General features: G+C 35.8%; 3 protein-coding genes and 1 pseudogene across 4 annotated transcripts; 1 reads left to right on the top strand and 3 right to left on the bottom strand.

Annotated features, from left to right (window-relative positions):
* Positions 1-2,409: 2,409 nt before the first annotated feature.
* LOC147275888 (dehydrodolichyl diphosphate synthase CPT3-like) lies at positions 2,410-4,665 on the bottom strand. Of its 2 annotated transcripts, none has more exons than XM_086254589.1 (2): positions 4,517-4,665; positions 2,410-3,584 (listed from the first exon to the last, which is right to left on the bottom strand). In XM_086254589.1, the coding sequence occupies exon 2, from the start codon at positions 3,536-3,538 to the stop codon at positions 2,666-2,668; it is 873 nt and encodes a 290-aa protein (XP_086110715.1). In that variant the 5' UTR covers positions 3,539-3,584; positions 4,517-4,665; the 3' UTR covers positions 2,410-2,665. The 2 variants fall into 2 exon arrangements, with proteins under 2 accessions (XP_086110715.1, XP_086110716.1); XM_086254590.1 differs by lacking the exon at positions 4,517-4,665 and adding an exon at positions 4,352-4,495.
* Positions 4,666-5,884: 1,219 nt separating this feature from the next.
* LOC147275887 (hyoscyamine 6-beta-hydroxylase-like) lies at positions 5,885-8,502 on the bottom strand (annotated as a pseudogene).
* A 697-nt stretch (positions 8,503-9,199) lies between these two features.
* On the bottom strand, positions 9,200-10,595 carry LOC147275886 (hyoscyamine 6-beta-hydroxylase-like). The gene is made up of 4 exons (XM_086252865.1): positions 10,386-10,595; positions 10,024-10,265; positions 9,548-9,866; positions 9,200-9,448 (listed from the first exon to the last, which is right to left on the bottom strand). The coding sequence occupies exons 1-4, from the start codon at positions 10,593-10,595 to the stop codon at positions 9,200-9,202; spliced, it is 1,020 nt and encodes a 339-aa protein (XP_086108991.1).
* Positions 10,596-11,485: 890 nt separating this feature from the next.
* Positions 11,486-14,216, top strand: LOC147275885 (uncharacterized). The gene is made up of 5 exons (XM_086252866.1): positions 11,486-12,004; positions 12,163-12,213; positions 12,773-12,906; positions 13,479-13,579; positions 13,668-14,216. The coding sequence occupies exons 1-5, from the start codon at positions 11,639-11,641 to the stop codon at positions 13,841-13,843; spliced, it is 828 nt and encodes a 275-aa protein (XP_086108992.1). The 5' UTR covers positions 11,486-11,638; the 3' UTR covers positions 13,844-14,216.
* The last annotated feature ends 766 nt before the right edge of the window (positions 14,217-14,982 follow it).

Below are 14,982 nucleotides of genomic sequence, written 5' to 3'. Positions count from 1 at the left end.
TTCACGCTCTGAAATGGCTCATCGACGTACACACCAGATCTGGACAGCCAGCCCACTTATCCCCGTACACACCCACGCAAGAGGCATGTTCGCCCATGCCACGTGGAAGCCAATCAATGGCTGTCCACAAGAGACGGATTAAGGGCATATTCCCTTTGTCCTAGAGGGGTATCCTAGTATTTACTAAGGATAGAAAAAATCAGCTGTCAAAAGGAATTTTGCATTTAAAAATCAGAATGTAGAAGATGATGAATAGTGTGTGTGCGTGAATGGGAAAGAGGAAATCAGATCTGAATGCTACAGTGGAGAAAACAAGTCTTGTGCAATGCACATGCATGTCTAATACTAAATAGAATATGGGCTTTCAAAGAATTGGGCTTAAAAAGCAAAACCCGAAATGACCCACTGTAGCAACTGTAATTTAAGTAACAGTCAGTAACAGTCACTGTACGTGAAAAACAGTGTTCATTATGATCAGTGAATGACTAGTCAAATAGACAAAAATCTGTTAATTTCATGAAATGAATGAAGTGCAGTATACCTTGTGACTTGTTCATTCTTGACTTCTTCAAAGCAGCAGACCTTGTCCTAAATCTAGCCTAGAGCTTGTGAGTGAATAAATACAAATTAATACAATTGTTTTGACAAGGAAAATAGCCAACATTAACAAATCCTAGAAACTAACACTTGGGTTGGGCTTGGGCCATTCCCTTGAAGCCCGGCCCGTTTAGGCCCGCTTAAAGCTCGACCCAAAGCCCAATTTGAGAATCATAACATATTTAATAGGTTTTTCGTTTGTTTACTCTAATAAATTATTAATATGCTTATTAAGTTATTATACAATACTATAATTTTAGTAAATAGTAATAGTGTAAACTATGTAATACCGTAAATAATAAAGTAATAAATTTTTAAAATTATATACAATATTACAATTATAATAAAACATAAATGTATAAGTGTATATACAACTTTTATAATACAACTATAATTAAAGTTATTAAACCATGATCGTCAATTCATTAATTCAACGATCTGAACCGTTCATTTTCTATTTTCATAGTCAAATATCATCCTTACAAAAAATTGGCTAAATCGGAATTCATCTACCCATTCGATTATCATTAGAAAAACCACGATCGTTCATGAATTCGACCACCGTTACGTCACTTTTACATCTCCGATTAAGCTAATTTTTTGCAAGAATTCTTTTTGAGTGGGGAACTAAAACTTGAACGTTTCGGATCGTTGAAAACACGATCGATATATGAGTTTCTACATAAAAATACACTTGAAGAGTATAATTCTAATAACTTTCCTGTTGAAACCTTGTTGTTTCCATAATTATAAAGACCACAACGTGATTTCAACAATCTGACCCGTTCATTTTCTATGTTCATAGTCAAAGATCATCTGTACAAAAAATCAGCTAAATCGAAATTCATCTACCCATTCGATCATCATTAGAAAAACCACGATCGTTTATTAATTCGACCACCATTATGTCACTTTTACATCTCCGATTGAGTTAATTTTTTGCACGAATTATCTTTGAGTGAAGAACTAAAATTTGAACAGTTCGGATCGTTGACAACACAATTGCATCGTTTGTTTATAAAAATATGTAATAAAATATATAATAAAACATATGTACATTTATGTTTTATTATAGTTGTAATGTTGTATATAATTTTAAAAGTTTATTATTTATAGTATTACACTATTACTAACATAATAGTATTATATAATAACTTAATAAGCATATTAATAATTTATTGAAGTAAACAAATGAAAGAGCTGTTAAATATGTTATGATTCACAAACTTGACAAATAAACTATCTCTATCTCTATGCAATGCAAATTAGTCAATGTCCCTAGCAAACTAAGCACACATAATAGAAACAGAGAGAGTCAGATCCAACAAAGATGTTCATGGGTGTCAAAGCATGGAGTTTATAATTAATCATGCCACGAAAAGGGAGCTCAAGAATTAGAGTGCCTACCTAGATGAACATTTCTCTAGATAAAACTGGCAACACTGGATCATACGATACCTCTTATTTGCTTCATTGAACAAAGACGTAAATGCCATTAAGGCATCTATAGCATGCAGTTTTGCTCGATGCTTAAACATTCAATATGTTGAACAAAGAACATGGAGCCTAATTTATTTGAACCAGATGGGTGTCTCGGGTCAAATAAAAGAAGATGTTTCTGTAAAAACACGCATGAGCTACATGTCTCAGCTTAACACATATATGAATCTAAGAAGCTGAGAAAATGCACAAAGATATTACCAAGTCAAGAGTTCATGAGAAAATATCATTAGTTTTATACATTCTTGTGTTGCAAAGACAACAGTAATAAAAGTTTTGGGAAGAGAGGGGGTGAGGAAGTGCAAATGTACATTCTCATTGTTCCAAACAATCTGTCATGATGCACTCCAAATATCCATTATACAAAACAATGCCTCACAGACCAAAATGTGTTTTTACTGTGTTAAGTGAAATATCCTTACAATACAGCAGACTGATTTTACATTCTCAGGTAAGAACTACAGGCAGGCCACTACGAAGAAGTACCAGCCTGCATTTACTCTGTATTTGTTACACATAAATGTATCAAGACATTAGCACAGAGGTGAAAATCCATCATGAAACAAAGTTATGACTGTTTCTTTTTTCTGTCCAGATAAAAGCGGTTACACTGAAAGTTCAAGATTGCCAAAACGAAATGGCGGAAACCAATCTCTGGCCAAAGCACAGAGGGCGAGTACAAATAACAGTATGCACTCTGCCACAGAAGAAAATTGCTCAAGCGGGTCTCACCAGAAGTACGGATTAAAATATCAGGGTCAGGTGCAACCGCCATATACATATGCTTTTCAATATCTGTCAATTTTACAATGTTCTCCCTTTCATCCTTTTCACTCCCTCCAAGTTCCATTAGACCATACCCAGCTCCACTTGCATTCAATACACTAATTTCATCATATTTTTCTTCACACGATTCTTGAACAGCATGCACAATCTCATTAGTGGAAGTGTAGGCTATACATATTGATAGCACTGCTCTGGAGTTGTTGGCAGTGGCCACCATAGCCCTCTCTGCCGCCAACCTGACAGGTTCACTCAAGAGTTGTAGGTTCCCCATAAAGTGTACCTTAACTCCATAGCGATTAACTATGCTCTCTTCTTGAATTAACCCTTCAATTTTCTCCTGCATCAGGTCCATCAAGGATTGAACTTCTTCAGGGTTCCTTTTGAAATTATCAATACTAAAGGCATATATTGTTACATATCTCACACCCAACTCATAACAATACTTGAGCATGGACATGAGAGCCAAAAACCCAACCCTATGTCCAGCCCCTTCCATCAACTCCCGCTTTTTAGCAAATCTTCTATTTCCATCCATGATGAAGGCGATGTGATGAGGTATGGAACGAACAGAAATTACAAGAAAAAGGCATCTCCTCAAGAAACTAACTATGCTCCAAAAAATCCGGTTTGCTCTATTGCCACTGCTTTTCTCCATCCTAGAACCCTGTACAACTGCTGAGTTCTGCTAAAACCTATATGACCTGTTAATTAATAAACAAACTTTATTTCACACTCCTGAAGTTACAACATTAGATCACCGAAAAATCTATGCCAATGTATTGCCTGAAAACACCAAATGTAATTTGGCCTATTAACTTATAACCATATATACAAGATTCAGTTCTAGCATAGCATTTCTTAACAGCGGGTGAGCCATTTCTACTTTTAGGATGAGCTTCATGAACAAAATTACATTTCCTACAGTTCAAAACCAACTTGGCATCATAAAGTGATAAAACACTAATTAAATTCAATAGGAACAAGTATGCAAAGGATTAAAAATAAATTGCATATTGCATCATACATTAGCATCTATAATCAAACTCCTCAAAACTGAATAATCGCTTGCCTAGCAGATATTTGTCATAAACAAATGTATGTAGTGCTAATATTACACTTCAGAAATTAGAAACAAGGCAACGAATCAAAAAACCAATGCTTGAAATCACCAAAAATCATAAATGACCTAAAAGGCTAAAACCTTAAATTAAAATGTGCTGTATTACTTGTGCATTCTATGTCATGCATCAAGAGCCATATACAGCATATAGCTTCTATGACCAAAATGGGAAAACCCATCAAAACAAACGACCACGTTTAATATGAAAAAGCTCTAAAAACTTATTAAAAGCAGCATATAGAAAGTTGTGGAAATCAAATTCATATGGGGAAAAAAGTAAAAAAATAAATAAAAGAAAAAGAAAAGAAAGTAAAGTTTTGAATTTGCGAGAGATTGGAAATCACAGACCCAAAAACCTCCCCTCCATTGAACCCAAAATACAAACTTTTTTGGATTACTTAACGTGGGGTCCAATGCTTTAGACGAAATATGATTTACATTTTCCTTTCGTTTTCTCGGAGACCAAGCAGAGGATTGAAAATCAGAGAAAGAAGGAGATATAGAGAAAGGTACCAGTGAATGTGAGAGTGGAACCGCAGAATTTGTAGTTGAGAGGGAGACAACTGCAGAATGGGATCCAGGAAGCCAAGACTGAAACCAGTAGGTGAAGGCCACTGTGAGAGTTGAAAGAGAATTTGGCTCCTTTCCCCTTTCAAGTTGGAATTACATACACGCTTACCTACGGTTCTGTCCCTGCACTTCCTTCAGTTTTTCTTTTTCTATTTTTATTTTTATTGGTATCGGCCTTATTGAGTAATTGTAGCCTTGTAGGGTTATAAACCGATGTGATACCATTCGAGTTCGTATTATGTTCGGTTATTTTCTAATTCATTTTTTGGAACAACTCATTTTGCTTCATTTGAGATTGTGGTGAAGAATCCAAAAATTGTTATGGATGACAATTCTCAATCACCTACAACAGTTTTCGTGTTTGGTAAAAAAATTAAAAATTGCTTTTTCCCACAATTCTCAACTCCCTACAGTAAAAACAGAAAGCAGGTTTCTACTTGCCCTTTTGAAAACTGCAGTGAATGACAAATTCACAACAACAATTAATATTTTATTTTACCCATTATACACAGCCATAACACTTTTACATTAACATTTATTAAACACTTTGATACTGTTTTGACACTCACAGCACTTTTGAAAACATAGTTTATCAAACACTTTACAGCTAACTTTACTTTACAACTGTTTTACTTCACAATTATTTTTCCTCACAGTAATATCAAACTAGTCCTTAATTATGAGATAACTTGATTTTGATTTTGGTGCCTACTCGTCCATTCAAACTTGATTCGTAAAACCTAGTGGCAAAAAAAAGAATTGATTCGTAAAACCTAAACTTTTTAATTTAATAATTATAATACTGAAAACTTGTCAATTAAGATTATACATTTGAGTAAAGTCCAATTCAAGAAAGAAATATTCGAGTCCGGATTCAATTTAAGCCATAAGCGAGTTTGAGCACCTTGATATGATTTGATTTTGACATTTGTTTGTTGAATGATTTTGACGTAGCTTTGGGTTTAAGTCCTAAGATATGAAGGTCTACTGGGTATTTATTTGGGCCTAGTGTAATTGGGCTATCTTTGATCTTATGGGCTGCTATTGGGCTACAACTCCTAGTGACCATGTTGGTTTCTGAAAATACATGGTCTACAACTACCCAATTGGAATTGGCACCATCCTCAAGTCAACTAGTTCAGCCAAGAGCCCTGCAATCTTTTAGATATTAATCTGAAAGAAACATTTAGAATTGAATTGTTGGGGTCACAAACACCCACAAGGCAATATCACACCATTCAACAAGTTTTAGTGTTTTACAATGACTACTTGTTCTGTTTTTGCTTCCACATAGAGCAAAAACACATTTATTCAAATGAACAATACTGAATACTCCAACTCCATTGAAATTCTTGCATCAATTCCTCTTTTCACACCATGATCATTCATCAACCAGCTATGCTTGGAGCTTAAAGGAGCATGGCTTGAATTCGTCACTGCTCGATGTTCAGCATTTTTCAGCTTCCCATTACTGATAATCTGCAACCCATGTCAACCAAAACTTGTCATGCTAAAGCAGTTTGGTGAATTTGGCTGTGAAACCCTTGAAAATGTATATATGATCATGAAGAAAATATATACTGTATATGTACCTGTAACTGATAGCCTAGATTAACCACAAATGCATGTGAAAGAGGCTCAACACCAATCCATTCCCCATCCTTGAAGACTTGAAGCCCATTCACATCCTCTTGAAGTAAAATAGTTATGAGGTATGGGTCACAGTGTTTATGTAATCCTAATGTCAAACTTGGGTCTGGGCATGGTGGGTAATGATTAACTGAGAGTATCAACACTGGCTAAGTTCATCTCTGAAATACCCAGTTCCAAGCTCAAGTCCTTCACTGATTAGCTCCAAAATGTTCAAATCCCAACAACCTCTCTACAACATCATCAATAATTAATTGATTTAGATGCAGATATCTTGGAAAATATATGCTACATTACATGCACACAAAAAAAGGGTTTTCACAAAACAAGCATGTCTAGCTATTAGGTACAATGAAATTGCAGGCCCTTACCAGTATCTATTTGGTTTTTGAGGCCAAGATTTTATGCATTCCTTATTTCCTCTAAAGGATGACAGGGGTGTCTCAGCGCATCGCACCACAAAATGGAGTTCAACTAAGTCAGTATTGTCAAATAAAACCTTTGCAGCCATCTCAAACCAATTGTAAAATTAAGAAGAATGAACATGAACTTATTAGATTGAAATTGATTTTGACTTTTTTTGAACTATAACATTCACTTGTTGCTAGGCAACAATTACAAACAAGTCATGATTCCTTTACAACAAAGTACTACTCCATACTTGGATATACCAATGCTAAACACAAAGCAGCAGCTGCAGAAGAGTCATATTAATTAAGACATTAATACTGCACAATTTGTTCTGATTAATGATCCATACCATTCAAACAGTTTTACAATATTAATGAACACGCAATTGCCAATAAATTTGAACCAGTTGTTCTGTTTTTGCCTCCACAGAGAGCAAAAACACATTTATTCAAATGAACAATACTGATTAGTACTCCAACTCCATTGAAAATTTTGCATTAATTTCCTCTTTTCACACCAAGATCATCAGCTACTGTTGGAGCTTAAAGGATTCCAGTGCAATTTGAGTGTTGCCCTCCTTCATAACATAGTTGAGAAGGAAGTCTTTGTATTGGAAGGCTTTATAGAGTTGGGGATTTCTTGCATTAATAAGAGCCTCTGCAGGTTCTACAAGGCAATCAACTGAAGGAGCAAAGAAAAATGCACCAGACGTCCGAGCATTACTGGAATTCGTCACTGCCCGATGTTCAGCACTTTTCAGCTTCCCATTACTGATAATCTACAACCCATGTCAACAAAAATTTGTCATGGTATATAGACTATAATCTTCACAAAAAGGAAGAGTGATGTACCTATAACTGAAAGCCTATATTAACCACAAAAGCATGTGAAAGAGGCTCCACACCAATCCATTGACCATCCTTGAAGAGTTGAAGGCCATTTACATCCTCTTGAAGTAAAATGGTTATGAGGTTTGGGTCAGAGTGTTTGGGTAATCCCAATGTCAAACTTGGGTCTGGACATGGTGGGTAATGATTAACTGCGAGCTAGTAACATCACTTGGGTGACTTCATCCCTGAAATACCCAGTTCCAAGCCCAAGTCCTTCACTGATTAGCTCCAAAATGTTCAATCCCAGTTTCCTCACTTCTGTGGAACATGTCCCAACAACCTCTCTAAAACATGTCCCAATTAATTATGTAGATACATATATCTTGGAAAAATATATGTTACATTACATGCAACAAAAAATGGCTTTTCTCAAATCAAGCATGTCTAGCTATTGAATTGGTACCATGAAACTGCAGGCCTTACCGATATCTAATTGGCTGTTGAGGCCAAGTTTTTATGCATTCCTCTAAAGGATGACAGGGGTGTTTTAGAGTATCACGCCAATAATGAATTTTTCCCAACCATAATTTCCACTGCTAGTTAAGAGTCTGCATCTTTTGTTGGGGGTCCTCAGAGTAGATGCTTGCTTTGGCCTCTGCAGGCAACTCAAAGAACTCCTTGAACACACTCATTGTGTTATTCAGCAAATTTTCTGATGTGCCATGGTTGATTACCTACTTTATAAATAATATTTGGTTAAATAATACAGTAATTGAAAATTGAGCAGAGGTGAAACTTGATCATATGAGAAGAATTTGAAGCCTAAATAATCAGAAAAAATCCAAATTCTTCGCTAGCGTTGAGTATTTGCTGAATTATATAGGTTTGGTCACCACCTTTTGCTCCACCAAGATCAATAACTGGTATGTTGTTGCATAAAGGAGCAGTAGTTAGCTTCCCAGGTCTTGCTTCTGGTGGGAATATGTAATTCTCAGGCAAGGTTTGAGCACTGTACCAGCTTGAAACAAGCTTCTCCATATTGCTTCAATGTGAATCTAATCTCACAGTGATTGGAGAGAAACATTAGTACATAAATAAGGCTTTGGATCAACTGCTTTCAAACTTACCTATGATACAGTCCGTCATGTCCATCTGCTTCCTTATTTTTCGGTTATCAATTGGAATAAAGATAATATTTGTTTCTTTCAAATGGTCTATTCTTCTACAAAGTCTTGCAGGGAATCTATAAAAATAAAAAAATAACAAAATGAAGGTTCAACTAAGTCAGAATTGTAATATAAAACCTCTGCAGGCATCTCAAAGTCTCAAACCAATTGGAAAAATAAGAATAATAAACATCAATTTATTAAAATGAAATTGATTTTGACTTTGTTTTTAGCAACTATAACATTCACTTGTTGCTAGGCAACAATTATAAACAAGTCATGATTCCTTTACAACAAAGTACTACTCCATACTTGGATATACAAATGTGAAACACAAAGCAGCTGCAGAAAAATCAAACAAATGAAGACATTACTGCAAGATTTGCTCTGACTAATGATCCATACCATTCAAACAGTTTTACAATATTAATGAACACCCAAATAAATTTGAATCAGTTGTTGTGTTTTTGCCTCCACAGAGAGGAAAGAGACGGTTATTCAAATGAACAATACTCAACTACTAATTTTTTTAGATTTCCTCTTCTCACACTTCACAGCGTGATTATCAACTAAGCTTGGAGCTTAAAGGGTTCCAGTACAACTTCGGCTTTACCCTGCTTCTTAGCGTAGTTGACAAAGAAATCTTTGTAGTGGAAGGCTTTATAGAGTTGGGGATTGCTTGCATTAATAAGAGCTCCTGCAGGTTCTATAAGGCACTCATGGGAAGGCATAATGAATAATGCAGCAGACGTCCGAGCATTACTTGAATTCGTCACTACCCGGTGTTCAGCACATTTCAGCTTCCCATTACTGATAATCTGCATCGCATGTCAACCAAAATTTGTCATGGTAAAGAAGGATGATGAGCATATTACATATATACTATAAACTTCAACATAAAAAGAAGAGTGATGTACCTGTAACTGATAGCCTACATTAACCACAAGTGCATGTGAAAGAGGCTCCACACCAATCCATTCCCCATCCTTGAAAACTTGAAGCCCATTTACATCCCCTTGAAGCAAAATGGTTATGAGGTTTGGGTCACAATGTTTAGATAATCCTAATGTTAAACTTGGGTCTGGGCATGGTGGGTAATAATTATTTAAGAGTAAAGACTCTTGACTAAGTTCACCCCTGAAATACCCAGGTCCAAGACCAAGTCCTCCACTGATTAGCTCCAAAATGTCCAAAGCCAGTTTCCTCACTTCTGTAGAACATGTTCCAACATGCTCTCTAAAACATCATCAATAATTAATTAATTGCTGTAGATACAGATATCTTGGACAAATATATGTTACATGCAACAAAAAATTGGTTTCAGAAACTACTGAAATATATCATCAATGTCTAGCTATTTGGTACTATGAAATTAACTATTGCAGGCCCTTACCTATATTTAATTGGGTGTTGAGGCCAAAATTGGATGCAATCCTCCAAAGGATGACAAGGGTGTCGTAAGGTGTCACGCCAAAGATGAACAGCTTCCCAATCATAGTTTTCAGTGCTGGTGAAGAGCTTGCAGCCTTTGTTGGAGTAGATGCTTGCCTTGTCCTCTACAGGCAACTCGAAGAACTCCTTCAACACCCCCATTGTGTCATTCAGCAGAATTTCAGATATGCCATGGTTGATCACCTGGTTCATAAATAACATTTGCATGACACATAACATAGTAAGTGAAATTTGACACATTACATTTGCAGAGGTGTTTATAACTTGATCAAATAAAGGAAGAATTTGAAGCCTATAAACAACCTGAAAAAATCCGAATTCTTCGCTAGCCTTGAGTATTTGCTGGATTATACGGGTTCGAGCATGAGCATCTGCTCCAGCTCCACCCAGATCAATCACTGGAATGTTGTTGCACAAAGGGACAGTAACCTTCCCTGGTCTTGCATCTGGTGGGAATATATAATTCTCAGGCAAGGGTTGGTCTTTGTACCAGCTTGAAAGGAGCTTCTCCATTGCTTTGCTTCAATTTGATGAATCTTCCCAGATGAATATGGTCTATAATGTCACAATGATTGTAGAGAAAAACCAGTGCTGATCCAGTATAAGGTTTTGGAGTTGCTTCAAAGCTTGGCCATGTCATAATGTCAACCATCTATTTGCTCCAATATTTTTTGTACCAATTGAAATAAAGATAATATTTGTTCCTTAATCTCCGATATTGGGTTATTCTTCTAGGAATTAATCTTGCAGACTATCTGGAAATAAAATAACAGATCCATGCATTTACAAAATGGGATTCGACTTTGTCAATAATGTCATTTGATAGTTCTTCAAACATTGACAATATTCAGTTGTAGTTTGGCTACCATTTATAAACAAAACAATGATCATTGATATCAGCTAAATTCAGTAATTTTACATATACTATTTTGGCAACTTGGCATTGCTTATCAGTTATCACATCTCTTATAAAGGGCACATTCACTTACTAATTGGTACTTTATACCTTAATTACATTCCATTTTTAATCAATAATTAAATTACATTCCATTTCATGTAAAACAGTAAAACCATGCATGCCATGATTATCAATTAAGCAATCGAGTGGATTATATTTGTTTTTGATATATATGATATAACTTAGAATCAGTGTTGAACTTTTGGGGGTGTTTTTATATCAACAATAATGCAAAGTATACCAAATTTGTGCACCAAATCAAATGTATCAAATAATGTGTGTCAATACACAGCTGTCTACATTTTATTTGTTAAAAACAATGAAGTGGAGATTTGACCCAAAATTTGAATAAATATAACTTTGTAAATACTTTCCTTAATCTAAATCTAAATCGCATAAGAAAACCCGCCATAAATTCCATATTCTATAAATAGAATTCACTTATTTTTTGTTGAACTATCATATGTTGAATGATTTACCCAATTTAAAGAGAACCAAATATTATCACAGAAACTTCCAGACGCCAAGCTTATCCGAAAATGGCGGCTACTCAACTCTGAGCTGAGAGGCTTCGCTTGCTCCCAATTTTGGTGGCAAAATGCAATCTGCTCATCTCTCACACCTCTCATCCCCAATCCGTGCCTTCTTCAACCCTAATCACACTGCTTCTTCTTCAATCACTCTCCTCCAGCCCTGCAAATTCAACTCCATTTCTCTGATCTCGCCTTCCAAGCCTTTCCGCTTAATCACGCTTTGCGCTCCCAATTCCACCAAAGCGTCTTCGTTTCACTCCGAATCGGCCGCGCCGGAGGCCGCCAAGGAAGGTTTTCTTCAAGTTGAAGACGACGCGTCGCAGAGTGTGTGGAATGTGGAGGTTGGAAACCCTAGCGTTCCCAGTCCGTCCGTGGCCAAATTGAGCTTTAGCGATCAGGCTTTCTTTCTCTTGGCCTTCATCGCCTGCACGGTATAAGCCTTGATTCTTTTCTTCTATGTTTATGTAATTCAATTTGTAATTTTGTTGTAGAAATTGGGATCAATTTGTGAAATTTTCGACATAAATGATAAATATGAAAATTTTATTTCTAATATTTATTTTGTTAATTTTGGTTTCTTTGTGTGCAGACTTCTGTGGCATTTACTAGCCTTGTAATTGCAGCTGTCCCAACGCTATGTGTAAGTTTTTTTTTTTGGTTTAATTTCAGTTCAAAGGAGAAAGTAATCAATAAGTGCTTAGCAAAATCATCAGTTGAGTTTTAGAGAGTTCTGACTTTGATATGGCACTTCCTTTCTCTAAAACCCTAAACCCTGAATCATATTCTATTCATTTTTATGTCTATCTTTCTACAACTTGTTATTGGGTCTTGATACTGTTGCTATTGATTGTCCCATCCGTTCTTTGATAGTTGTAATCGGTTATTTTGAACAGTTTGAGTGCTGGCATGGAATGTGCGACAACTTCTGTCATGAATTTTATGGTCTTGGTCTTTTTGTAACGTTGCCTTGAGTTGGGCATGTACCCCAAAAGAAAATTAGAACTGTCAGTCTATAATTCTTGATAATTTTTTTTTCTTTCTTCCAGACAGTTTACAGAGCATTAGTGATTTTTTCTCTGATGTTTCTTCCAGACAGTTTACAAAGCAAGGGGTGCTCTTTTTCTTTGGTTTAAATCTCTAGTATGGAGACCATGTCCAAATTCTGGTTCCAATGTGGCCGTTTCCTTGTATTTGTGTAGGCAATTGGGAAAGCTGCAATATCTCTTTCGAAGCTGGCAGATACAGCTCGTCAAGAACTCCCTAGTACTATGGCTGCCATTAGGCTTTCAGGCATGGAAATAAGTGATCTTACACTGGAACTGAATGATCTAAGGTAATAATTAAATCTTTATTTCTGACTCATTGTTATGTTGTACATTGGTTAATTGATGGAGTGCTATAGAACATTTTTGCATTACTTTATAGCATCTCTTTAAAATTAAACCCATTTCTTTCCTGTGAGCTTATCCTTTAATTTGTAACTTTCAAGTTTATAACCCCAGATGAATCCAGGCCAAAAAGAAGTTCATAATGAATCCATTGAAATGGTTGACCGTACTTGTCATGGCATGCACGGCCCATCTGTACGTACACTGGAATTTTTATGGGAGAGACAGTTTGATCTAATCTGGTGGTTTTTCCTCCAGAAACATTTGTTTAAAGCTCTGGTGTTTTCCCCCAATAAATATTTGTTCTAATATGTTGTTTCCTTCCACAAATACACAAAATCAGATTTGATTAGAGGAATTACTCATTAGGAAAATGTTTATTGATCATGTCTGTCGAGCCTTTCTCATTTATTTTTGGGTCTTCTATATATGTTCCATTTCATGTTAGTATTTTTTTTTTTTTTTCAATTTTAAATTGGATGATGTGTGTCATGCTTCTATTCCTTTCTGTACTCAGCCAAGAGATAGCTGATGGGGTCAGCAAATCCACTCAAGCTGTTCAAGCAGCAGAAGCTGGGATTCGGCAGATTGGTACACTTGCTCGGCAGCAGACTATGTGTATGTTTTAAGCTTCGTCTTTGTGGATAGAATTCATCTGCTGCAATTTTTGTTAACATAGGCTTTCCATTTATCTGTTGTGATACAGCAATGATTCAAGAGAGGGCAAGCCTGCCTATCATCTCTTTGCAACCTGCTGTTGTTGGAGCGGCAAAGAAGACTTCTCGTGCTGTTGGCCAAGCCACTAGGATCGTCATGAATATAATCTCTCGTAGGGACTCAGAGAATGGCGATGACATTGGAATTGACAGGGTGGAAATTTGAGTCTGCTGCACTTATAATCAGCAACTCTATTTTCGCACATACCCTAAAATATTTCAAAATTGAGCTGGGGATGAACTTTTTGCACAAAAGTTGGTGAAAATATGTTACACTGAAAAATTGCCCCCTTTGTACGGAACATGTGGACCCACCGACCTCAATTACGGGTAAGTGGATGGTGCAAATGTCCCAAAGTTACGGGTAAGTAGTCAAAGATACCATTGAACCCATTCCATATTGTTCCCATATTTCTGTTTCTTGTTTTTTCTCCTCTCTGTTATATCAATGGCAGATTCTTATTAGGACGAAATAGAATTCAGCCAAGTTTGTATGTATACCATGTTGAAATTATGGGCATTTGATAAGATTTGCTTGATCGAAGGTTGAACGAAGAACATAATTTTGTTTTTTTGCTTTTCTCTTCTCTGGTACAAATTGAACATGAACTAGTCTGACACAGCTTTCCCACAAGTCTCATTCCTCTGAGAGTCAATCTCAAGTTTAAAAATAGGTTTTACCATGTAGTAGTTTTCTAGAGGCAGTTGAATTGAAACATCAAAAGGAAAAGAAAAAATAATGTAGTTGACTTCGGAGAAAAGGTTTGATCGACTACAAACATTTGAGGAAAACAAGAAGAAGAAAAAAGAGCGTTGGGTTCCTACTTAATAAACCGGCTTGCCATTTCCAAGAATAAATAAAATGATTTGCACACGTGGATTTTGTTTAATTATGAAAAAGTTAAGTTGGTGTAAACTCACTAATGATAATGATGATTTATTTCAATCACTATTATTATTAGCATCATCGTTATATTATTCTGAGATGATAATGTATGTTATTTCATCGATTTGTCATGTTGGATTTTCAAATGGGCACATGCATCAAAAGGGAACAAGGGATTATGTCACACGATTAATATATTTGCATTTTGCATAATCAAAATTATTTATGTGAGGTCTTGGCCCCCGTTCAACCAAAATAGATAAATAAATAATATTGATTGATTAATATGACTATGGTTGAGATTGACTGGCAATTTCCAAGAATACCAATCAATAACGTATATATAATATTCTTAAAATAGCTGTCGGATCAAATTTAGAGTTAGAGAGAGAATATATAAAAAGCTAGCCGTGGTTGGG

The sequence above is a fragment of the Dryas octopetala genome, chromosome 8 (assembly GCF_963921425.1).
Source record: "Dryas octopetala chromosome 8, drDryOcto1.1, whole genome shotgun sequence".
In the NCBI taxonomy this organism is placed as follows: Eukaryota; Viridiplantae; Streptophyta; class Magnoliopsida; order Rosales; family Rosaceae; genus Dryas; species Dryas octopetala.
The sequence above is the reverse complement of the archived record's forward strand: the minus strand, read 5'-3'. Positions and strand labels throughout refer to the sequence as shown.